At 45.8% G+C, this 25,598-nt stretch overlaps 1 protein-coding gene across 8 annotated transcripts in view; it reads right to left on the bottom strand.

The window, feature by feature from the left end:
* Positions 1 to 3,348: 3,348 nt before the first annotated feature.
* Positions 3,349 to 25,598, bottom strand: part of MAB21L3 (mab-21 like 3) — a 35,719-nt gene continuing 13,469 nt past the window's right edge. For 4 of the 8 annotated variants that reach the window (XM_048818563.2, XM_048818574.2, XM_075118985.1 and 1 more), the window contains 6 exons: positions 23,531 to 23,671; positions 19,836 to 19,907; positions 16,601 to 16,892; positions 13,503 to 13,684; positions 12,013 to 12,207; positions 9,462 to 11,051 (listed from right to left, as the gene is read on the bottom strand). In XM_048818563.2, coding sequence (XP_048674520.1) covers positions 10,818 to 11,051; positions 12,013 to 12,207; positions 13,503 to 13,684; positions 16,601 to 16,892; positions 19,836 to 19,907; positions 23,531 to 23,671 — 1,116 coding nt within the window. In that variant the 3' untranslated portion in view covers positions 9,462 to 10,817. Of the gene's footprint in view, positions 8,110 to 9,461; positions 11,052 to 12,012; positions 12,208 to 13,502; positions 13,685 to 16,600; positions 16,893 to 19,835; positions 19,908 to 23,530; positions 23,672 to 25,598 lie in introns of those variants that run through there. The other 4 variants (XM_048818597.2, XM_048818608.2, XM_048818586.2 and 1 more) reach the window with 4 other exon arrangements.

Genomic DNA, 25,598 nt, shown 5'->3' with positions numbered 1-25,598 from the left:
CTGTGGGAAATAAGCTCTCACGGGCCTTGAACTGCACCTATGAACAGTTTGAGTGGGAGTGAGAGTTGACTTGTCCTGATTGATCTGGAGGCCTGAAATGGCAAAGAGGTGGAGAACCATTCATACTGCATTGTGTTAACCAATATATGCTAGCTAGCATGTATATATATCGTATTAATAATATATATTATTTGTTCATATAAGGGATGTGAACACTGGTTAAAAAAGTTAATTGGTTAAACTACTAAAATTATATAATTTAACCGGTTAACCGAGGTCACTCTGGTGGGCTGATGCAGGACAGCAGGGGCTGCAGTCCCCCTGGCCCGGCATGGCCGGGGCTGGGGCAGCTCCAGCCCGCTCAGCATGGCTCAGCAAGGGCTAGGGCCACTCCGGCCAGGCCGAGGCTAAGGTCCTGCCAGTCTGGCCTGGTGCAGCTGGGGCTGGGGTCCCACCAGCCGGCCAGCCCGACTCGGCTGGGGCTGCTAAGGCTGGGGAGCTTTCGGCCAGCCGCCAGGGTTAACGGTTAAGGTCCGGTTAACGGTAAGCCTAATGCTTAACCATTTAACCTTTTACATCCCCCCCCCCACAGTTAATAATAGTTATATAGCCCAAAGTGGCCTATACCTTTTATAATTGTGTACAATTGTGCTAAGTGTCCCATAATAACTGGCATTAGCTGAAGTAAGTTTTGGCTTAAGTAGATAGGAAAATTGTCAGAATCAGTATATATGAGTGTTTTACCATAGCAACAGCTAGAGAGTTATTCCCACAGGCCAGTACTGGAATGTCCCAAAGGAAATGGACAAGATATATGTGTTTTCTACCCTGGTACAAATCAAGGAGATGCATTCACAGACTAGTACCTGGAATGCTAGTATCCAAAACAAACAAGGAAAGGAACATAAGTCAAGGAACTGGGATGGACTGCTGGGTTGGATTTTAGTGATGGGTCAAGAGTTTTATAACTTTTAAAATATCTTATAACTAGTCCTTGCTGCACTGTGTAACTTTGGGAGCTCACTTTCTGTGTAAGGTGAATGTAACATTGCTGTACAAGATGGCTTCCCAGAGACTGGTATCAAATAGAACTTTTTTTCTGTACAATATTATTATTGGCTTAGAGCAATAAACCTGACTGATGTTGCTTATTTGGTCTCTTGAATGTATTTCATAATGAAGCAAAGTAAGGTCGAGCAACTGACTATACAATTTATCAACAACTAAGAACCCAAAGAGAGGATTAGGAAAAACCTTTTCACTAGGAGGGTGCTGAAGCACTGGAATGCGTTACCTAGGGAGTTGGTGGAATCTCCTTCCTTTGAGGTTTTTAAGGTCAGGCTTGACAAAGCCCTGGCTGGGATGATTTAGTTGGGGATTGGTCCTGCTTTGAGCAGGGAGTTAGACTAGATGACCTCCTAAATTCCCTTCCAACTCTGATATTCTATGTTTTGCCCCAAATCAGCCAATCTTTGAGATATAGGTAAATGTGCAGTCCTTGTCTTCACAAATAAACTGCTAAGATTGATAGGCATTCAAATAAAAACTCTTGGTGCCATGGAAAGGCCAAACTGTAATGCTCTGAGCTAAGTAGACAAGCACTTCACTGGGTAATGTACTGACTTTTAAGCATCTAATGGATGAGGCAGACAAGATTTTCATCGGGTGTCCTCTTGTTCTTGCTGTTCATCTCATTCTGTGAAGGTGCTGTGTTGTAGATACAAAACAGAAAGAAAGATGGCTGCCAAATGGGGGCGGGGGAGGAAGGGATTTATGTATCAGTCTAGGACTCTTGACTGTGGACTCAAACTTGCTCCTGAGGCCAGGTGTCATGTGATCAGCAACGGTAGGTGAGGCCGAACTTCTCCTTCTCTGGTTCCGAGGTCTTTTCTTGGGAGGTTTTAAGGACCTTTTTGGGTAATGATATAAGGAGGCTGGTCTTTGCTGTGAAAGGTTTGAGGCCTAACCCACCTCTTCTGGGCTGGAATGTAGAGGCCTAAACCCAGATACTCAAAGGTCGTGTTCAACTTCCATTGGTTTCAAGAGGAGTGGAGTGCTTTGTCAATACTGGAGTTAAAAAGATCATGACCTCCCAACGGTAGGGTCTCAATTGTGCTGTGAATCTCATTTAGTTTGCCTAATGATTGCAGGCAGGATGCCTTGTGCGTGGTGACAGAAGTAGCCCTTGTCCTTGTGGCTAGGTCAAAAGCATCTAGTGCTACAGACAATACTGTCTTGGCAATCAGCTGACCTTCAGTATAAATGAACTTCAGTTCATCTTTTTGAGTCCTGTGTAAGTCTATCCACAAACTGGGAGATTTTGTCCAATCCGAGGTGATCATATTTCACTAGCAAAGCTTGATAATTTGCTATGTGAACCTGGAGGCTAGCAGAACTGATCTTCCTTCCAAATAAGGAAAGTTTCTTTGGCTATTTATCATCAGGCATCAATTTAGAAGGCTGGTACTATTTTGTTTTCTTGTGTACTGCAGCCACTAGTAGAGATCCAGGGACAGGGTGGATATAAAGACCCTTTTGGAGGGACTTGATAATTGTGATTTGTTCTTTTAGAAGTGGCTGCGATAAAGGCCAGGGTCTGACACAGATCCTGGCCAGCTCAAAGATGCCCTCATTAATGGGCTATTACTCTGCCTCCTTCACCACTAACAGGTACTACTGTGAGGGCCAAACTGTGCCCTGAGATACACAGGCCTGGGCCACCACCTCAGCTCATGTCACTTAGCATAGCTGTGTTGATTAACACCAGACATGGAGCTAATCCACCCCTGAAGCCATAACAGCACAGGTTGTAATCTAATCAAAAGTCATATACTAAGCCAAGCTGGGCTTGGTAAGATTTTGATTCACTTTCAAGAAAAGCCCAGCAGCTGCCTGCAATAGTGCTAGGAATTCCTTACTCCTCCTGCTGCGTGAGTACAGAACCACTACCCCAGAATGGAGCTCGTGGACAAGCATAATTGGCCTCTTTCAGATGTGAGGTAAAATTAGGGTCATGACCAATTGTGTTCATGGGTTATGTGACCCAGGGTGCCTGGGCAGCCCTCACTGAAAATGCCAAGGGCAGGGCAGACTGCAAAAAGGAGAACAGATTCTCCCAAAGATGTGTGGTTAACACTGAAGTTAAATTCACCAACCAGTCACAAACTGTGCTCCTGATCCCCCACATTGGTTATCAAGAAGCACACAGGTCCAGTACAGGCAGAAGTTATTTGAAACTCTGCTCACTATACAAAATGTTCTTCTGACCCCAAAAGGCCAGCTACGTAACCAGGTCAATATTAGTTTGGATCTTACCCAACATACCACGCTGCCAGCCAATCCTTTAGTGTCTAAAACTCAAGGTTTATTATAAAAGAAAGAAAGAACAAGAAGAGTTGTTAAATGGTAAAGCAATCACATACATAGAGACTTCAAAAGTCCATACATCAGATTCTTAGCAGCATTGGTGAGTTTGCTGGCTTGAAAGTCCCTCTGGAACACACCCACAGTTTGAAAGGGTAATTCAGTCCTTTGCAGTGGTGCAAGTAGGACCCATTTCTTACCAGTACGGGGGTGGGGGGCACCAGCTAAAGGGGGGATGTGACCTTCCCACGTGACCCTCCATGTGACTTCTCTCAGCCCGGGGCCCCCATGCTCTCCCCATCCCCTCCCCATGATTCATCCCACATCACTGGGGCGGGGGCTCTGTCCTTCTCCTGCTGCCGGAGGAGCTGCCGGCGTTCTGCAGAACCCCCAGCCCTGCCCTGCCACGGAGCTGCATCTCCTCTGGCGCCATCTGTACAGCAGCAGCCCTGCTGGAGGACAGGGCTGGGGGTTCTGCCCCTTTCCCCGCTGGGAGGGGCAGCAGGGAAAGGAGCACAACTCCAGCAGCAGTACTGCCCCCAGCCTCCCCCTGCCAGCCCCGTCCTCCAGCAGGGCTGCTGCTGTACAGACGGAGGAGACGCAGCTCTGTGGAAGGACAGGGGGCGGTACAGCCACGCCAGAGGAGCTCGGCTCCTCCTGTGTCTTTCCAGTACACCGTACCGGCTATAAATACCCTGCTGGCATGGCGTGCCAGACCGGACCGCCCTACTTGCACTGCTGGTCCTCTGTTCAGAGCTTCAGTCTGCTGAAAAGTTCCTCCAGAGGTGAGAAGCAGGAATGAAGACAAAATGGCCTTTTAATATCCTTTGCCATGTAGGGTGACCAGACAGCAAATGTGAAAAATCGGGATGAGGCTGGGGGGTAATAGGAGCCTAGATAAGAAAAAGACCCAAAAATCGGGACTTTGGTCACACTATTGCCATGTGGCCTTTGTCCCAAACACAAGCCTCACAGCACGTGGCATGGAAAAGCCTTAGAGTTCTGCCCAGAGGCATGCCCCTGCTTGTCTTGATGACTCATAAGGTATAGTCCTTGGCTTTTTCAATGGGTTCATTGTACAGCTGATGACCCTTTATGGGCCATCAAACCGGCTAGGCAGAGCTGATGCTAATCTGTCTGGGGGTGTCACCCAGAAACAAGCACAAGTTTGGAAATACAGCAATACCCTATGTATCTATGTCTCAGAATACAAAGGTGATAAAAATATATAAACAAGATTATCATACTTGGCAAATTGTAACATTTTCACAGATATCTTACACAGCATATCTGGTCCGATTCCTTGCAATTTTATATTATTGGCATCAACAATATCCTGAAGTGTCTCCCATATTCCATACAGCATCACAGGTTATCCCACAGTTACTTTTCATAAGAGTAGTACAATCAAATCTCGTGTCCTGGTCAGAGTCCATTGTTCAGGATGACATTCTGCATACCTCAAATCCCCTCTGCAGTTTCAGGTGGATTCAGTCTGCTTTACTTCCTGTCATAAATTACCATATGGTGGAGGTGCATATTGGTAAACCGCTGCTGCGTACCGTAGCAGCAGAGGCTCCATATGAGTGGTGGGGGAAGAGAGAGGAGCACCACTAAGCCCTTCATCCACAAGATGTCACGTCCATCTTCTGTGGTTGGTGGTACGGTAGGTACGAGGCACCTGTCCCAGCTCCGTGGCTCTCAGAAGTCATTCCTAGCACCAGAGATGTGGGACAGGCCCTGATTCCCTCCACACAAACCCCTGCTCTGAGCTGCCTCAAGGGACACTAATATAAACCTTCCTTGACCTGGGACCAGTGCTCCCTGCACAACAAGCCTTCCAAACACAGGTTTCAGCCATGTGGCACCCAGGCAGTCTTCTAAAGGCTAATGAGTGGGGGCTGGTCGGGAACTTTTGAAAAAAATTTTGTCAGAAAATGCTGATGCATCAAAACTGGCACTTTTTGCTGAAACCTATCCGTGTCAATGCAGCTTCCATAGGGAAGGCGCCTTGGGTCCAGGGTGGAATTTCTGGTCAAAACCAGAGTTCACCTCAGAGATTAGACAATACCCTGTAATTATAAGCCTCACCTGGGAGACCTTCAAGTTCTTCCTGTCAGTCAGACAGAAGAGGGACTTGAACCTGGCTCTCTCCTAGACTGGGCTGTAGTGGGGCCAGATTGCACTGCAATGGCATACCTGCATTTTTGCTGCACGGAGAACAAAATGGCATTCTCCAAATGGCATCCTCCACTTAGCATGACCTCTCATGCACTATTCAGGACTACACCACTACTCTTATGTCAGGGGAGTGCCCTAACCAAAAGGCTATTCTGGAGTGGGGCCTAATCAATCACTCCTGTTGGAGTTGTTCCATTTTGTATAAATTAAATATTCATTGGGCCACAAAAAGCAATAGACAGACTCTGTAGTCCAATGGCTAAGGTACTCACCTGGACTGTATGAGACTCATGTTCACATCCCTGTGCTGAATCACACTCTGATGGGGTGGTGCTGGGTGTCTTTTCTTTTTTTGAAACTTCTTGATTTCATCCCAGGGTTGAATGGAAAAAGAGTTGTGAACCTTTTTGAGAGTTCAATGGATAGGAAAAGCAGTTCCTACCCAGCTCTGAGAAAGAAGCATGGGGCAAACCTCAAAGGCTAGGGGTCTGGATTTGATAAATAGCCAAACTCCCATCCCTGTGCTCTGGACCATGAGACCTGAATAAACTTAGAGATGTGTTGCTTCCATTTATAAAATCAAGGAGAGAGAAAAGGCAGACTATAGAAAAAGTATTCGTGGCCATACCACAACTTGATGCTAGAGGGTGCTGCAAGTCCACAATTACCAGTATAGGTGGAAACTTGGCATTCCCCAGCCCCTTCCATCACTTTTCAAGTTCTTTGCAGCCCTACTGTCATCTTCTCTTCATCTTCACTGTGTGGGTGACCATAGGATGGGGGAAGAGGCCAACCTGGAGAATGGACGGGTCTCTTTATAGCCATTTTGGAAGCTCCCCATTTCCTTTTTTCTCTCCATCTGGGGACTGGGCAGAGAAGGGGTTGTAACTGAATGCAACCCCTCTCCCACCTTTACAGAATTATAAAGGGTGGTGGAGATGACAAGAGAAACAGTGAAGGAGCAGTAGTGACTGCTGTACAAGCAGAACCTGCAAGCTTGCATGAGATTTGCATACCATGCATGCTGAAGGGGGAAGGTTTGAAAAGACCCACAGGGAAGGACCTATCATGGAGATGAAACAAATTTTCCCTGAGTGCAGTGATCACATCAGGCAGAGTCATCTTTGTTGGTGCTGCTAATGGAGACCTCTTATCGAATTCATATTGAATTCCCTTCCCAGCATGAGTGCTGAGAGGAGGTGAAAGACAGGCAAGTGCTGTAGGGGAACTGCCTTAAACAAGACAGTAAGTTCTGGGGAAAGGAGGAGAGAGGGGAAAGGGGCTGGAGGTGAAAAAGAGTAGTCTGGGACAGGAGGATGGAACTGGGGGACAGAGAATGATGGTATCCTGCTACCAACTCAGAAATGGACAGGGATACAAAAATGAGCCTATCAAGTCCACGAGAGCTCCTTCGAGACAGACACTCAGGCTGTTAGCTTGGATGACACTTGTATTCCTTGTCATGTCAATAATGTTATTGAAGTTAGAGCTTGGGAGAGAGAGTATGAGAGGGCCAGACATGGGCAAAAAGCATCCTTGGATATGAGAGAGAACTGGGACAGAGATGGCCTTTGAGAAGGAGGGGCTGGAAAGAGACACGGGGAGGGAGCTGGAAACAGATTATTATTATTAGGGCTGCCAAGCAATTAAAAAAATTAGTTGTGATTAATTGCATGATTAATTGCACTGTTAAACAATAATAGAATACCACTTATTTAAATATTTTTGGATGTTTTCTACATTTTCAAATATATTGATTTCAGTTACAACACAGAATATAAAGTGTACAGTGCTCACTTTGTATTTATTTTTATTACAAATATTTGTGCTGGAAAAAAAACAAAATAAATAATATTTTTCAATTCACCTAATACAAGTACTGTAATGAAATCTCTATCATGAAAGTTGAACTTACAAATGTAGAATTATGTACAAAAAATAACTATTCAAAAATAAAACAATGTAAAACTTTAGAGAGTCTACAAGTCCACTCAGTCCTACTTCTTGTTCAGCCAGTCACTCAGAAAAACAAGTTTATTTACATTTACAGGAGATAATGCTGCCCGCTTCTTGTTTACATTGTCACCTGAAAGTGAGAACAGACGTTCACATGGCACTGTTGTAGCTGGCGTTTCAAGATATTTATGTGCCAGAGGCACTAAAGATTCATATGTCCCTTCATGCTTCAACCACCATTCCGGAGGACATGCGTCCATGCTGATGACGGCTTCTGCTCGATAATGATCCAAACTGGAGTGGACCGATGCATGTTCACTTTCATCATCTGAATCAGATGCCACCGGCAGAAGGTTGATTTTCTTTTTTGATGGTTCGGATTCTGTAGTTTCCGCATCAGAGTGTTGCTTTTTTAAGACTTCTGAAAGCAGGCGCCACACCTCTCACCCCTCTCAGATTTTGGACGGCACTTCAGATTCTGAAACCTTGGGTCAATTGTTGTAGCTATCTTTAGAAATCTCACATTGGTACCTTCTTTGCATTTTGTAAAATCTGCAGTGAAAATGTTCTTAAAATGAACAACATGTGTTGAGTCATCATCCCAGATTGCTATAATATGAAATACATGGCAGAATGTGAGTAAAACAGAGTAGGAAACATGCAATTCTCCCCCAAGGAGTTCAGTCACAAATTTAATTTACACATTATTTTTTTAACGAGAGTCATCAGCATGGAAGCATGTCCCCTGGAATGGCTGCCAAAGAATGAAGGGCATAGGAATGTTTAGCATATCTGGCATGTAAATACCTTGTAATGCCTGCTACAAAAGTGCCCTGTGAACACCTGTTTTCACTTTCAGGTGACATTGTAAATAAGAAGCCGGCAGCAGTATCTCCCGCAAATGCAAATAAATTTGTTTGTCTTAGCGATTGGCTGAACAAGAAGTAGGATTGAGTGGACTTGTAGGCTCTAAAGTTTTACATTGTTTTGTTTTTGAATGCAGTTCTGTAACAAAAAAAAATCTACATTTGTAAGTTGCGCTTTCATGATAAAGAGATTGCGCTACAGTATGAGGTGAATTGAAAAATACTATTTCTTTTGTTTATCCTTTTTACAGTGCAAATATTTGTAATGTGACAGGGTCAGGCCAGATGGCTACAGGAGAGTGATAGAAGACATATATTAGCCCCAGGTTGAGTAGGTCACCTTTCCCTGGGTAAGGCAACAGGGAAGGTTCCAGAACAATCAGGAACTTTCTGGAAACAATTAAGACAGACAGGTTGATTAGAATACCTGCAGCCAATCAAGAAGCTGCTAGAATCAATTAAGGCTGGCTAATCAGTGCACCTGAGTTTAAAAAGGACCTCACTTCAGTTTGTGGCATGCGCGTGAGGAGCTGGGAGCAATAGGCACTAGGAGCAGAGAGTGAGAATGCGTACTGCTGGAGGACTGAGGAGTACAAGCATTTTCAGACACCAAGAGAAAGGTCCTAGGGTGAGGATAAAGAAGGTGTTGGGAGGAGGCCATGGGGAAGTAGCCCAGGGAGTAGTAGCTGTCACACAGCTGTTCCAGGAGGCACTCTAGACAGCTGCATTCCACAGGGCCCTGGGCTAGAACCCAGAGTAGAGGGCGGGCCCGGGTTTCCCCCAAACCTCCCAACTCCTGGTCAGACACGAGTTGACCTGGACTGTGGGTTCACGAAAACGGCCAAACTGAGGGCTGCCGTGAATCTCCGAGGCAAGCAAATCCTCCAATAAGCGCAAGACCCACCAAGGTAGAGGAGGAACTTTGTGACAGTTTTTTAAAATAATAATATAAAGTGATCACTGTACACTTTGTACTCTGTGTTGTAATTTAAATCAATATATTGAAAAATGTAGAAAAACATCCAAAAATGATTAATAAATTTCAATGGGTATTCTATTGTGTAACAGTATGATTAAAACTGCGATTAATCATGATTACTTTTTTAATCACGTTTAATTTTTCTTTATTTAATTGCGTGAGTTAACAGCGATTAGTCAACAGCCCTAATTATTATCTATATTGTGGGAGGCCTCGCTGCCCCAGTCAAGGATCATTGTGTTGGGTGCTGTATGCACTCATCATGAAAAGACAGACCCTGCCCCAAAGAGCTTATAATCACATGAAAGGGTGTAAGGGGCTAGAGCAGAGCTCATGATGATCCCCTGGCCATGATAGCTAAGAGAAGGTGTCTTTTTAAATTATGTGAGCATGTTATAATCCAGCCAGCAATTTACGGTTCTAGAAAATAAAACACTTGATTTTAAATTTGAGTCATTTAAGAACATTAAACACAACATTCACTTTAGAACTTTTTTTGTTTCTTTTCTCAAAACACTAGCACTTTATTTTTTATATGTTATTTATATAAAGCTCTGGAATCCTCTGCAACTAGGAACCTTTGACAAATTCTCCTTCTGTCTCTAACAGCACTCAAAAATATACAGGTGCTAAAAGGTGAGAGATCAGTTCATCCCCCAGACAGCTGGGCAGAGACAGATGTGCTAGAGAGCTCTGTCACAGCAAACACCGCCGGGGGCTGACAGCATGGCACTACACAGGTGGCAAAGGCAAACCTGGGAAGCCTGCCCCAAGCAAAATGTGAGACAAAAAGACCACGAGGGAAAGGCAAAAAACAGTATCTGAACTATTCAACACTTATCAATTAAACTCTCTTTACCATGAGGGCGGGACCCACATTTAATTGTGGAGGGAGGTGAGAGAGACTGGCTCTAACAATAACACCTTGTGATTGTACCGAGGTCTCCATCTGAGTATCTCATTGCACTGTACAAACATTCATTCAGTCTCACAACAATGCTGTCAGGTAGGTAGGGATTAATTCCATTTTACAGATGGGCGAGGAGGCAGCATAGAGGAGTCAAGTGATGAACAGAAGGCCTCTCAGCGAGTAGGTGGCAGAGTAAGGTCTCCTGATTGCTAGTCCCCTGCTCTTACCACTAGACCACTCTGCATTTTGGCCTATGAGCCATAGGACTAGTGACAAACAGTGGGGCAGTATCTAGTCTGGTTTGTTTTGGGGATCTGGATGGCAGTGGCTCCAAGACAGGCAGCTCAAGCTGTAGAAAGCAAATTGCAATGGCTGGGCATCAAGAAACCCTCTAGTTTTGTCCTCTTACTGCTCTCAGTTTGACTCTTCTCTTCCATACTGCACGTGCCACACGTCTCACGTTCAAGGTCACAGCATCTACTGAAAGGTCAGGAAGAACAACTACAGACAACAAGAAGGGCTAGGTAGTAAAACAAGATTGGGATAGCAGGTTCTCCCTGCCTCAGTCCAGGCAGAGCACGGGGTTCTCCAGGAAGACGGCGAGCTTGCCTGCCACTAGGTCCAGGTCGCTGGTGTTGGCATACTTGAGCAGGTTGGTGCCCCTGACGAAGTAATGCTTCAGGAAGTGCTGGCTCACGCACTTGTGCAGCTTCTGCACCATGCGCAAGAAGCCTTCCCGGAAGCAGAGCCAGTCCTTGGTGCGCGGGTACTTCTCGCATGTCCAGAACAGCACCATCTGCAAGAGGCAGATGGGAGGGAAGGAGGAAGGAGAGATGTTACAGGGATGCTGCCAAAGATTCACACAATTAGCGAAGGTAATTTTTCTGCTGATGCAAAGTGCTGTAGTGACTGCCCTGACGACTGAAGGCAATGGCAACGCAAGTGTCTCCTGCCACTTTACCTCCCCCCGACACAGAGGGATCATGCTAAGCCAATCCTAGCCCTCCTCTCCAGTTACCATACCAACAAGGATACCAGTGGTTCACCAGGGGCTGGGGAGTGAGACCCACCAAATTCATTTCAGAGAGGCCACCAAACAGCCATCCATTGGGAACAATTTTCAGTCACTACTGACCTCGGCGGGCTTGGAACCAGTGACCACCACCAGCATTCACTGTGTGACCCTGGACAAGTCACTTCCCCTTTCTGTGCTTGTTTCCTACCTCTGTACTTACCTTGCTATCTCAGAGATGGTTCCGAGCATGACCCGGTAAAAACTTTGAGCTCCTCAGACAGCAGTCTCAGTAGAAATGTAAAGTGGGTTAGGTTGTAGCAGGCAAAGTAGAGTATAATATAGGATATTGGTCAAGAAATAGTGTGTGATCATGCGGTTGAAAGCTGTACTGTGATGCATATGGGGACTTAAGGTAGCACGGGCAGCCTTATCTCTGAGGCTGCCTGACTTGTGTGTGTTTACCTGTAACTGTGCAACCATAATGTTCTTGTAACAAATCTTTTTGTATGGAATGTAGACAAACAACAATTCTCACACCATGTAAGGAAAATAGATTAATGGGATGAGGGTCGTTACCTTGGGTGTTCGCTAGGGGGCACTATAGCCACTTAGGCCAATTATTGTATTGTAATTGTTGCTACAGGCCTCCTGCAGGAAAGACACTGTGGCTGCTGCTCTCTCCTGATGACAGTATATTCCCCTGCCCCCCTCAGACCTCACCACTCTTGCCTGCTATACACACCTGTAGGTGATAGGTCGTCAGGACTGGCTTATTTCCTGTACACCAGACATCCTCCTTCATTTGTCTCATGACCCGGAAGCACTTCATGCGGCAGCCACCATCCTCGTCAAGGCCCTCTATCAGCATGCGCTCAGCTCGGGAGAAGCCCAGCTGCCAGTGGTAATTGGAGCGGGCCAGGAGATTAAAGCCAAATGACTGCAGAAGAAAGGGGGAGAAGCTACAGAAGGGGAGATACAAACTTATCGTCAGAGCAGCATGAAGGGAGGATAAGGGAAGGATCCACTGCACCTGCCTTTTACCGCTTGAGATCAGGTTGTGCATTATGGACTGAGTTACAAGGGACAGCAAGTTTGGGTTTCCTAATTCCCAGTGGACGTCTGTCCACATCAAACCAGGCCAGTTCCTCACACATGGATATTACTCACTCCAGAGAGACCCAGCTCCAAAGCAGAAGGGGGAGCTGCAAGCAGTGCTGCACTGGCAGAACTGTCTGGGGATGTGGTAATGGAACAGCAGGGCCCACTGCACATCAGGATGAAGAGGCAATTGAGTTACATGGGAAATCCCTGTACTAGAACAGCAAGAATCAAGCAACATTGTTCACTATGTCAGGATCAAGGTGGCCAGAGCTCTGCCAGGGGTGTAAGACCGGACTTACCATGGACAGGGCAGGACAAGATGGAGGGGCATGTGCAGAGAGGGGTGTGTGTGGGACAGTAAGAGGCAGAGTGAGAAGACCAGAACAACAAGGATGGTGCTGGTCAGGATTGAGTGGCATTCGCAGAGCTGAGGGAGAGGCGTGGGGAGTCTTGCTCAACATCTGTCTATACAGTTTCCATACATTATCAAACCTGCACAGGATTCACAAACACTAATATTAAGAAACCTAGTACACTTAAAAACATCTGAATACTTAGAAATGCTTATACTAAAGAAAGTAGCCCTTCTGGGCATTTAAGAAGCATGACTCTTTCTCAAGCTCTTTCTAGGTCTGATTTCAGGTCAGGAAGATCATTTTAGATGGATACAGAACAGGGAGACCTGAAACCTTAAGACTGACCCCCCTAGAAAGAGAATGATGCCACTAATTGGAAATCCAGTACTGGCTGCTTGGCACGCCTCCTCCTCTGGGGAGCAATATCTGCAGACTATGGAAGTCAACAGAGCTCTCAGTGCCTGATGGAAAATGGTCTCTTCCTCCCCATAAAGGGCCTGGTTCTCCCATCTTGCACCTTGTGTTATTATTTACATCTGTGCCAAATGAGTGACAAGTGGGTAGAAAATGCTGCTGTTCTGATTTGGGTCAAGCCACCCTGACAACAGTGTGCCTCAACTTTTGTGCTTCTCAGAAGCATTTGACACCGATATCGTCTGAGAGTTCCAGCAGGTTTCCCAGCTCTCAGTTGGGAGAGGTTTTCGACAATATGGTAAGACCTTTCACAGCGTTACTGGCCCTTTAAGTCCCCCTCCCGTGCCAACCTGCTTTGTACCTTGATGCACTGTACTTTCTCCTGGGAAGGCCAGCGCTTGAAGCAGCGGGGCCACCGGGCTCTCTCAGGCCAGCAGGTTGGGATTTCCACAGTAGGGACCAGCTCCACCTCTACCTGAGAGTCTGGTGTCTCCACAGCAACTCGGACCACTGAGCTGAAACTCTCCAGAATGCTGACTTTACCTGGGAAGGAAAGACGAGAGGAGATGATAAAGACAGGGCTGACCTTATGCATAGGCCAAGCAAGAGGCCGTTTGGGGCTATGTATCCCTTGCAAACCCTGCCCCTCATGGACCTGCTTCCACTCTCACTTTCCAACAGTGGGACCAAAGAAAACAACTCACCACCTGGATCCCCCCCGGGGCACCAGGACAAGAGGAGGAGGGGGCAGCAACTCAACATCTTGTTTCCCCCTCAGCCTCGACCCTTTGTCTGTGTGGGGCCAAGCACATCACAAGACCAGCCCAAGATAAAGAGGAGCAGAATTGCTGCAACCTAAATGTCTTCAGCAACCCACTGGCATAAGAGGCAGCAAGGGAGCTCAGTGAGTCTGAGTGGAGAAGAGTCTCGATTGAGCCCTCGGCTTCAAAGATCCCCTCCTCTTTAGTGGAAGTCTAGATCCATGAAACTCTGTTGTGAGGCGTATCTCTGCCCCTAGTGGTTATTAAGGCTATTGGGAGAGTTAGGCATACTCTGGTCTGGCTGGGAACTCACAGGGAAGCCAACTCCTGTGGACAGTCTGACCAGTCTGAAGTGACGATGGCAAACTGAGGCACTGCAAAGCCTCCAAATCTGCTACTGCGTGGCAAAGAGGCAACAGTGAAGTCAGGGAAGTGTTCAGGTAACTTAAGCTGTCTTTGACAGAGTTTGTCCTATTTGAAACCAGTTAATCACACTGTCCTACTTCATTCCCTTTCTTCTCCCATCTGTTGTGTTCCAGAGGAGTCAGCACCATATGCCCAGACATCTTTGATGAACCAAACAGTTTTGGAGCTGTTGCTTTATAGAATGCTAGGTTTTCACCCTGACCCCTTGCCTTCCACATAAGTAAAATATCTGAGGCAAGAAACCAAAACATTTGACTTTCTGCCAAGCCATAGCATCTGCTTGGTGGTGGGATTTTTTTTTTCTTACCACTCCATCTCCCTCAATAGTAATAAATATTTGCTATAGGAGTGAGTTGCTAAATGAATTGGTTGAACACTGAGTTTGATGTTAACAGGTCTCTCCAGGATCTTGCAAGACCAAAATCCAGAGTTACATTTGGGTAGGGAAAGTGGAATCTGTGTGTTTGCAATGCCGGGATGCAGTGTCATCACACTGAAAGGAAAAGTTGTCCTTAGAAGAGAGGCATCATGGTCTGAGGTCGGCCTTGGACAAGATATAATCGATGTGCCTCAGTTTCCCCAGCAAAAAAATGGAGATAATCATACTTACTCACATCAGAGGGTGTGGGTTTAATAAGTTGAAGCCAATAAAGTGCTTCAAAGATGACAATTGGTAAGTATGATTATTATTAAGGTGGCCTCCCATAAGCTAGCAGTTAGAGGTGTCTGCAGCCACAGCTCTAAAGGAGTGTTTAAAACACAGCACAAAGCACATCAAATCTGCAATCAATTCTTCAATTTCTTTTGTATGGAAGGCTGGGATGTAAACACATATTTTGGAGCTGCCTATGAGAGGTAGCAGCAATGTTGCTGAAAGTGACCCTGGGTGACATTACTTCGAAGCAGGATGGGGTGGGAGCAGCCTGGGCATAGCCAATATTGGTCTAAAGTCTGAATAAAGATAAAGGGTTTTGCACAAGGAGAAGATCTGCCACCCAGCCACTCAACTCTACAAGCCGCCAAGCTATGAAAGCCTGGGGCTTCTCTAGGGGAATACTCACCTCCAAGCAGTGGTGCCTGCAGCTGAACGTACATTACACACGGTGCAGGCCACTGGCAGGGGTGGCAAGTAGTCAGCGTTGGGCCCTTCCCAGGGCAGGAACAGTGCTGGCTGCCCCACCGCCCACTCAGGTTTGACCCCGCCGGCCCTGCATCATGATGGGAGGGCAGCAGTGCCAAAACAGAGTGAGCGGCATTGCAACATGGTGTACGGGGGTTGTAGCACTATTCAGGTTTGGCACCACAACCCCGGCATCCAAACCCGAGCGGCACGGCAACCCCCATGCACCAGGTCGCAATGATACTCACTCAGTTTCGGCCCTGCCGCTCTCTCGTCCCTGCCATAATTGAGCAGTCGTGGGGCCAAACCTGAAGGGGCAGCGCGGCAGCCAGCACTGCTCCTGCTCACCACTGCCATGGGGCTGGCTCCTGCACCAGGCTCCCTACCCAGCCTCACCCCACAGCAGCCCATGTCCCCTCTGCTCTGCCCACAGGATACACTGAGTGACAGCCTTGAGAGCTGGCTGGGAGTGGGCAGCAGGGAGTCTTGGGGCGTACCATGTCAAAAAATACCTGAGGGTGCCCCTGGCTCCCAGTACCATTCCCAGTCCTCTCTCCGTTCACTGTCCTAACCTTCATCCACACCAGAGAGTGTCTTTCTGGTTGGTCTAGGCCCACAAAGGAATGGACTTAAACACCAGCTGGTCATGGACACAGGTTTCAACCTCAGCTGCCTTCATTTAAAGACATTTGTAGGCAAGAGGTACCAGTTCTTGCCCTCTGCAGAGGGCACAAGGACACCCCATGGAAGCTCTGCAGCTTGGGCTGGAGAAGCCTAGAAGGCCTATCGGACCCACATAATTTCTGGCCCAGCAGAAAGAGGTTATTTTCTGAAAATTTAGGCAAAAGAAAATGTTGATTTTTTTGGGGTGGTGCTGAGGGAGGACGGGGTCCGAATTCATAACAGAATCCAAACATCCCTGAGCACTGAGAGCTTGTAATCTGAACCTGGGTCGGGAGGTCTTACTTGTGCAAATGGACCTCATCTTCATCAAGGGCCAGTGTCTCCTCAACTCTGGCGTGTGTGAGCCAATCTCTGCTCACAAGGAGTGAGGCAAGTGGCCTAACACCCGCTAGGGGTAGTGATCACAGTCCCGTCAGAGGACTGCATTTGAGAGGCAGACTCCCTTCACATCTTTCCTGCTCAACTCACTGGAGAGGTGACAGGAGGTAATTGACTTCTCCATCAGCTCCCTGAAGATGGCAAGGACCTTGGCTGGAACGAGATCACCTTCGATGTTCACCTCTGTCTCATGCCACTGCTGCAGACTCTTTGAGAACTGCTCCACCTCCAGCCACTGCTGCAGCTCCTCTGGGTCCCGTACTGGGGAAAGGAGCTTTGCTCCATGCACGGTGTAATACCGCCAGTGCCGTACCTGGCGCTCCCGGTACCCTGTCAGGCCGCGCAGTGGGACTGTGATGAGAAAGTGGCTGGGCGCTAAGACCTAGAAGAGTTCAGAGAGATTGAGAGAGGAAATGAGGGCAGATTTACAACCTGCATGCGGGAAACATGGTCACAACAGGTAGAATCACTGGGGCGTCTAAGCAAAAGGGAAAGTCACGCTGGAATGGAAGCAGCTCCGTGCAGATAGGTCCTACTCCAGGCCTATCTGGCTAGGACGCGGTCTTAGAATAAGGCTAGAGGCTAGAATGTGGCAGCCATGTGCTATTTAGGTTCACAAAACAAGAAAACTGTCATTAGAAGGAAGCTGAAGTGACCATCACAGGCAATGCTACCAACGTCAAATTGGAACACCATTGGCTGATTTGTTACCTCTCCCTCCACCTTCCCCTCCTTACCCTTCGTTGGATCCATAATCTTCCATGGTTAGCTCTGCAATTGCAAAAGATGCAGTTACAGAGAGAGATGTTAGGATGGAAGGCAAGATATGTGTAAATTATTGCCTGAGTATTCTTTCTAGAGATGGGCCAAGAGATTGCTAGTAGTAGTAGTAGTAATGTCAATGCTCACTTCTCTAGCCCCTTTCACCCAAGAATCCAAAAGTCCCTTAAAGACATTAGTAAAATAAGCCTTTTACAGCCTGCTTTGTGGTGGGGAAATATTGTCCCCATCTGTAAGATGGGGAAGCTGAAACAGAGAAAAGTGAAGTGACTTTCCCAAGGCCACAGAGTCAGTCAGTGGCAGAGCCAGGAAGAGAATCCAGTAGTCTGGTCACCTATGTCACATGGAATTGTTTCTGCTCTTTGATTGGGTGACAAACAAATGTTTATTTTAAAACATGAATGTAATAAACAAGGTGATAAATAACAAATAGCCACTAGTCTTGTTTGCATATCAATACGGTCTTCATATGAAGAACAGCCATTCTCCAATAAAAAACTCTTTGTGAATAGTGAATTAGCAGGGGAATGAACATAGTCAAACCTATTAGCTACTCAGAATTTGAACAAATGTTTCCTAACACTGTTTTTGGAGATTTTAAACCATCTCAGCTCTCTCGGTCCAAACAACGTGGCTAAAACATCCAGATGTTTACCACTCTGAACTCTGAAGCTTTTCAGCTTTGCTTATCACTAATCATAACTCACCCTGACATTATTAGAGGAAAACCTATGAGAGAAACAGAATCTAAACTGACAGCAATTGCTGGAAGGTGGTTACCCCAAGGTAAACAAAACACTATGCCATTCTCCAGTAATGGTCCAAAGCACTGTAGTAACACTTTTGGTAGCTCCACTCACTTAGGGTATTGCTACTGAACACGGTAGGATTTTTTTTAAACCGAGACTACCAGCAGGAAGCATAGAAATGGCAAATGCAACAGCGGAAACCTTTGCTTAGTCAAATCCAGTTCACCGTTTATATAAGGGCAGGAGGAGGAAAGAGGACAGTCACCACAGGAAATTTCAGAACAAAATGGACCCCACAAGAAATTTTTTTTTTTGTCTCTGGATGTTGAGAAATAAGCAAAGCCAATCTAGGATCTACATGCTACACTCATTAAGAACAGAATACAGCAGTTTTCATGGGATGACTGGCTTCTCCTTAAAATCACATCTGCACAGAAAAAATCATGCAGGACAGAATCCATTTTTCCCCCAGCCTTTTCCTGTTCTAAGATGTCTGCTTTTACCTGCTCACCCTGATTGTAATGTAATTGTTCGGATGTAACCTGGGAACCACAAATGCTCCCCTCCTAGTGAATTACTGGTGATCCACAGGCTAAGAAACACTAGTCCAGTGATCCGAGCCAGATCCCAGGCCCTAATGCGAACTCAGCCATTGCTTAAGCCTTGCTCAGACTGAGATTCACTTGTCACTTCGAATTACTCTTAAAGTGTTGTAAGGCCTCTCTCACTCATGATGACTGATTCTCCTGCAGTGTGTTTCAAGGAGATATTTTAAAATCTCACTTCTTCAAGCTGTCCTGGCTTGCGAGAGAATCTCTGTGTGGCCTCGGGGCAGGGCTGCTTTGTGCCACATGATCACTCCTGCCTCAAACATTGGGCTTAAAACAACAGCAGGGCCTCAGTGAATGAAATATCATTGAATCTGTGCTGGGTAACGTCATACATGAATCTCACTTTTCAGAAGGCTGGAGATGCGGTGAGCAAGCCCCAGTGTATTGAACAACCACATTGCCATTCCCCAACTTTCAAAAATCATGAGTCGAGCCATAAGAGATCATGAGATTTAAACAAAATAGTAATATTCTGGGGGGTTCTTTATATTCACCTTCTGGTTTCTGAGCCCCGGGGGCTGCACTCAAGTCGTGCTTTCAAACTTTTCTCTGCAACCGGGAGCACTAGAAATGTACTTTTTTGTTTTTCAAATGAAACCTGAGATTCTCATGGAATCACAAGACTCCTGCAGATGGGGCTTTAGCAGAAAACACCAAATATCAAAAGACTCCAGACAGAATCACGAGAGTTAGCAATAACGGAAGAGGTGCATTCACATTGCAGCCCATTGGCTAAATAGGACTCACAGCCACCTTTGTCTTTCATATGGACATTCTGTGCCTGCTGAATTTACTACAAGCCCCAGCATGCCATGTACCACTTTTATCTGAGCAAAGCCACTGGGAGCAAACTAGAACAATCTATGCTGGCACCTGTAGTCTGCTGCCCATTCTCCTGTATTAAAAACAGTTGGTACAGTTATGCAAATTAGGTGCAGCCCAGCCCTTGGGCTCCTGGCAAAATACAAAGCATTCCTTAGATGGGTACCTCAGTATAGCAAGAAGGAAGCAGTAAGTTAGAAACAAGAGTCCTGTGCTCAGAGCTCCCTTGCAAGGAGGCTGGGAAGGTCAGAGGGGAGATTAGCTATGCGGGTGAGGGATCTAGTGTTTGGAGAAGAGGAATGGATGAGGATGAAGCAGGCATGGGGGCAACTGTTTGGAGGAGTCTGTGTGAGGTATTTGTACCTGGACAGATGGGTGAAATGGGCGTTTCCCCCGAAGCAGAGCGGACCACTTGGCCAGTAAAGCTAGCTGATCCTGAGAGAAGCAGAGAGGAAAATAAGAAGTACATGGAGAGAAAGCACGTGCCATACAGTTAGTTCTTGCGGCATTTTGGAGTTTCCGCTGAGCCTACTAATAAAGAAAAGGTTGCACAGCTATTGTCCACAGAGAAAATACACTATAGGCCTTATCAGTGCTGGTGGGAAGTGCTACAGCTCTGGAGGGGGTGCTAAGCTGCCCAGCTCTGCCTCACCAACACCCCTCAAGCTGTCCCACCTGCCCCGGATTGACCACCCCTACTGCAGGAGGGGAGTCCCATCTCTACAGCTTGTTTAATCTGTAGGATCTGTGTTGAGGCCACCAACATGGTGTCAACTGTGTGATGGTGGTTTTGCAATCTGGAATCTCTCCGCCAGGAACTGAATTGAGACCCCCTAAACTCCTTTTGTACAGGCAATAATATTTGAATCAGTGACCTATATGTGAAAGGCTTGAGACCTGATTAAATCTCTCCCTGTGTAATCTACCAACTGGACAGATATTGCCACTAGAGTACTATTTCCTGATGACAACCATGGGGTATGTTCCCTTTTCATTGGGTGTAAGAGGTATTACTTACCTGTAATTGTTGTTTTCTGAAATTCTGACCTGTATATAAATTCACATTCTTGGGCCTGTTATAGCTGCTATCTCTGAAGAACTCCCACTGGCAGGCATAGGAAATAAACAGTGCAAATACTGGGCAGGGAGATGAAAATAAAGCCCTTTTCTGAAGAATAAACCATGTCCACACTGGAGCATCTGGCTACCAGGAGCAGGTAGATTGGCTTTGGCAAGAGCCTTTGACATACTTGCACTAAACAGTTTCTGGGTAGAGCTGATCAGAAATTCTTCAACAAAATGATTTTCTGTCAAAAAATGCCAATTTGTCAAAACTAAAACTTTTTGTGAAAGGGAAAGGGTCAGTTTCGACAAATTCCTCCTCTTGACAAATTGAAAAAGTTTTGAAATTGTTGAAATGAAAAAAGTTCCATTTTTTTGGTTCAACATGGACTTTTCGTTTCCGAGTTTAAGTTAACGTATACTAAAAATAGTTTTTAAAATAAAAAAGGTCAAAATCAAAAGAAATCTTATATTTTATCAAAACAAAATGTTTCAGTTGACCTAAATTGATTTCCCCCTCCCAGGTATTTAGTTTGTGAACATTTTCAAAACGTTGACTTTTTGTCCTGATTCAGGATGAGAAATCAGAAAAAATCTTCCCAAGACAAGGAAACAATTTCTTGCCCAGCTCTATTTCTGGAAGAAAACAGTTAGGAATGCCTAAAATACAACATGGATGTCTGGATCTTCCCAACAATTGGGATCCCACAATATTAAAAAGAAAAGGAGTACTTGTGGCACCTTATTAAATATTTTAATATATTAAAATGATTCCTGTTCCCAAAAGCAACACCTCAAAAGTTCTACTGCAAGGACCATAAGAACGGCCATACTAGGTCAGACCAATGGGCCATCTGATCTAGTCCAAAATCCTGTCTTCCAACAGTAGAAGGTGCTTCAAAGAGAATGAACAAAACAGGCAATCACTGAGTGATCCATCCCATTGTCCACTCCCAGCATCAAACAGACTGGCATGTGCTCTGATGTCTTTTCCACCACATTACTCTCCCAGAGGCAGTCACAGCAATAACTTTATGGGCTTTGTTTTGGAAGCAGGAGTAGCTAGTGCCCTGAGCTAACTGTCATTACCTATAAATACATCTTTTACAACTCCATTCCTACACAATATAGTTAACAAACAGATACAGTCCTTCCGTCCCCCAACTTGAATATAACATACATATTTTTAGCACTGGATTTAGTTAAATATGGATAATACACTAGCCACTTTACAGATAGTTAAGTTTTCAGAGTCTCACTTGGGCAGAGACTATTCCTGATTATTCCCTCAAAAAAGATTATCTTGCTTTTTTTGCAGGCCTCAGCAGCCATTCTGTCTTGGACTGGGATCTTGCTCAATCTTGCATGTTAAGCGGAATTCATCTAGGTCAGTATGGGGACCAGTTGAATGATGCACCAAGTGGTGTTTGTGGTTTGGAGTGTGGCACTCTTTGTGGATCAGTACAGTAGTACTGTGCTGCTGGAGATGCCATATTTCAAAAATGGCCTAAGAATGACTAAGACTGCGTGCCCCAGAGCATAGCCAAATGCCAACTCGGGTAATAATGTTCTGCCTCCCCAAATACCCACTGAAGCTTCAATCACATATACTTATTTTTTTCAACTTTCTGCCCCAAACTCTTGCAAAGATTGCTCTGTGGTTTTATTCAGTTGCTTTGTTCCACCCTAGAAGTGACTGCATTTCAGTAATGGGGTCTATAATGCATAACTATAATAACACAATGCCCTTCAGGTGAAAGGGTCTGTTTAAATTTATTATTCTTTCATTATTAAACTAATTTATTTTGGACTTAAAGAGCCACATGAAATAACCAATCTTCACACTGGCAGAGTTGAGAGTGAACATTCTTATTCTGGTGGGTATCTGACAGTCTAATCCAGGGGGAAGTTTCACTTTTCCCTCCAGCAAACTTACACCCTCATGATGAAAATGGAGAAATTCCAGCTTATGAGTAAAATCTCTGAAACCTCCCCTGGTGACAGAAGTCCCTTAGTTATCCATGTTACACACGGCAGCAGTAGCAAGGCAAACTAACCAACTCTCTAATCTTGCCTTGCCAGATCCTCCTGTAGCAGTAACAAGGGAATTCAGTCACCACGGTCCCTTCAGACCTTGGCTTCTCTGCCGAGACTGCCAGTAAAGATGACAATGTGCCAACTAGAAAAGGAGTACTTGTGGCACCTTAGAGACTAACCAATTTATTTGAGCATAAGCTTTCGTGAGCTATAGCTCACTTCATCGGATGCATACTGTGGAAAATACAGAAGATGTTCTTATACACACAAACCATGAAAAATGGGTGTTTACCACTACAAAAGGTTTTCTCTCCCCCCACCCCACTCTCCTGCTGGTAATAGCTTATCTAAAGTGATCACTCTCCTTACAATGTGTGTGATAATCAAGTTGGGCCATTTCCAGCACAAATCCAGGTTTTCTCCCCACCCACCCCACAAACCCATTCTCCTGTTGGTGATAGCTATCACCAACTAAGCTATCACCAACAGGAGAGTGGGTTTGTGGGGGAGTGGAGGGGGGTGGGGAGAAAACCTGGATTTGTGCTGGAAATGGCCCAACTTGATTATCATACACATTGTAAGGAGAGTGATCACTTTAGATAAGCTATTACCAGCAGGAGAGTGGGGTGGGGGGAAGAGAAAACCTTTTGTAGTGGTAAACACCCATTTTTTCATGGTTTGTATGTATAAGAACATCTTCTGTGTTTTCCACAGTATGCATCCGATGAAGTGAGCTGTAGCTCACGAAAGCTCATGCTCAAATAAATTGGTTAGTCTCTAAGGTGCCACAAGTACTCTTTTTCTTTTTGCGAATACAGACTAACACGGCTGTTACTCTGAAATGTGCCAACTATGGGTGTTTGTTTGTGATATGGACACCTGCCCACTATGAACAGGGGTGAACCACCAACTCATTGCATGCAGCTCACCAGACGGTACACTAAACCCTTCGCCCTTACCCTAAAATTCTCGTTGTGAACACCAGAGTTGGAGATGGCCTGAAATCGCGTGTCCCTGTAGCTGATTTCTGCGGTCAGCTGTTGGATGATCTTCTGCACCTCATCCACTGTCTTAGACACCAGGTGGTGTCGCCGTTCCACCTGTAGACATCAAGCAAGTCACTTTACATCATGGTGGACTGCAAACAATCTCTGTCTCCAGCCAAGAGATCACCTAAACCTGGGGCATCTTGAAACATGTGTGAACACATGCGTGTGTGTACAGAACTCTGGGCAATAAAGGTTTAGAGTTCTCCTCTTGATAATTGCCAGCTTACTCCATCTGGTAATAATGGAGCTCTGGCTGGAGGCTCTAAAGCAGATGAGGCCATTCAGGAGTGTACTACAGCATGGAAGGGTAGGTAGAGAATTCATTATTTTGGAATCTCCGACACCTGGGTACACTCTCATTCTTTGGCCGATTTTGGCCCAAGACTATGCAGCTTTTCCTTTGTGTAGGCTAGCCAGTCACTGATCCAGGAACTGTAGCCTCCTAGGAGCTTGTGTGGCTCAGGTATTCTCTGCTGGGTCAAGCCCATTGTGACAGAAAACACTGACTCAAATTCATTCCTGGCATAGGCTGACGCAACTCAACTGACTGGTCTGAATTTGGTTCAGTGGCCCTATATGTGTGAAGCATAGGAGCAATTCCATTCCTAAAGGGTGCTGAAGTTCCTCCTCTGTGCTGATCTCAGCGGTAACCACAAGCTCTCACGAGAAGTTCATGCCTTGCTGTACCCTCCCTCCAGTCAAGCAGTATCAGCAAAATATTGATTATCACGAGTTTCAGTGGAACGGAGGAGGTGGAGGATGAACTGAGGTGCAGGATGGGCAAACCAGATAAATAAGAACCAGCATGAACTGTCCCACACCAGCACAAGTGCAAGGCTCATACAGGGATGATACAAGATACAGGCATGAGTCAATTATTTAGGGTTTAATCGAAGGAATATACAAGACCATGCCTAGTGAAGGACACTGGCATGTTCCACACATGCTCCTCACACATTTGTCAATATGGGATGCAGGCTTATCCACACCAAACCATTCTGAGGCTAGTTCATTGCTACTACTAAGTAAGTTAATTAACATATGCCTAATTACTCCTCCATCCAGGGATCGCTATGCAGGATGATGAGTGAGGACTGTTCAATGCACTTCCGTTCATCCCAGTGCCTGATCTTATATGATGAGGATAGAGGCAGTGAGGAAGAAACCCAGCAGAAACTCAACAGCCAGCGTTAGCAAAACTAATTGGGAGAAAATGAAACCCACCAGGACCTGCAGCCAAAATCCCAACCAAACTATTTGCAGATTTGAAATCGCAACATTTTGAAATAACAGCACTGAGGCTCAGCGAGGGGAAGTGATTTGCCCTTAGGCCACACAGTAAGTCACTGGCAGAAACAAGAATAAAAGCCAGGTCTACTCCCAGTCACTTCCTCTGACCTCTGCACCTTAGTTGCCACTGATTCACTCTTCATTAGAGTACTGTGTCTCTGAAAACTCACCATTGCCATGGTGGTTACCACTACATCTAGTAATAGATGAACCTCAGGCCCCAGAATATCTTAGGTCTGCAGAAACAGGATGGAGGTCTTGGGAGAAGTGGCTTTCCCATGAGATCTCTGATGTTTGCCACTTCCCATCACAGTTATAAACACTGTGCTGAACAGCCTCTTTTGCCATATACTGGTGTTTCCCTTTCCAGATCCCAGCTTTGGAAGTGTCAAAGCAAATGTTAAAAACTGAACACCAAAGTATTAATATTTTGAATATCAAAAATGGGTTTGGTTTGGGATCTGGAGCCAAATGTAGGTCAGGTCTAATTCGTCACTCCATCTCCATCCAGTACATATTTGGATTTTTTCATTGCTACAGGAGTGGGCTAACAACACTGATTCAGAAAAAAAAGCAGGCAGTAGCTTACAGGCAGGCTGGTGGCTGGCTGCTGCCCTGCCTCCCTTGGGAGGAAGATCAATGACGGAGGAGTGGATAGAAGAATCCATACACTTAATAGACACAGTTG

This window comes from Caretta caretta, chromosome 1, assembly GCF_965140235.1.
Source record: "Caretta caretta isolate rCarCar2 chromosome 1, rCarCar1.hap1, whole genome shotgun sequence".
Lineage (NCBI taxonomy): Eukaryota > Metazoa > Chordata > Testudines > Cheloniidae > Caretta > Caretta caretta.
Note: the sequence above shows the minus strand (reverse complement) of the source record. Positions and strands in the feature narration are given on the sequence as shown.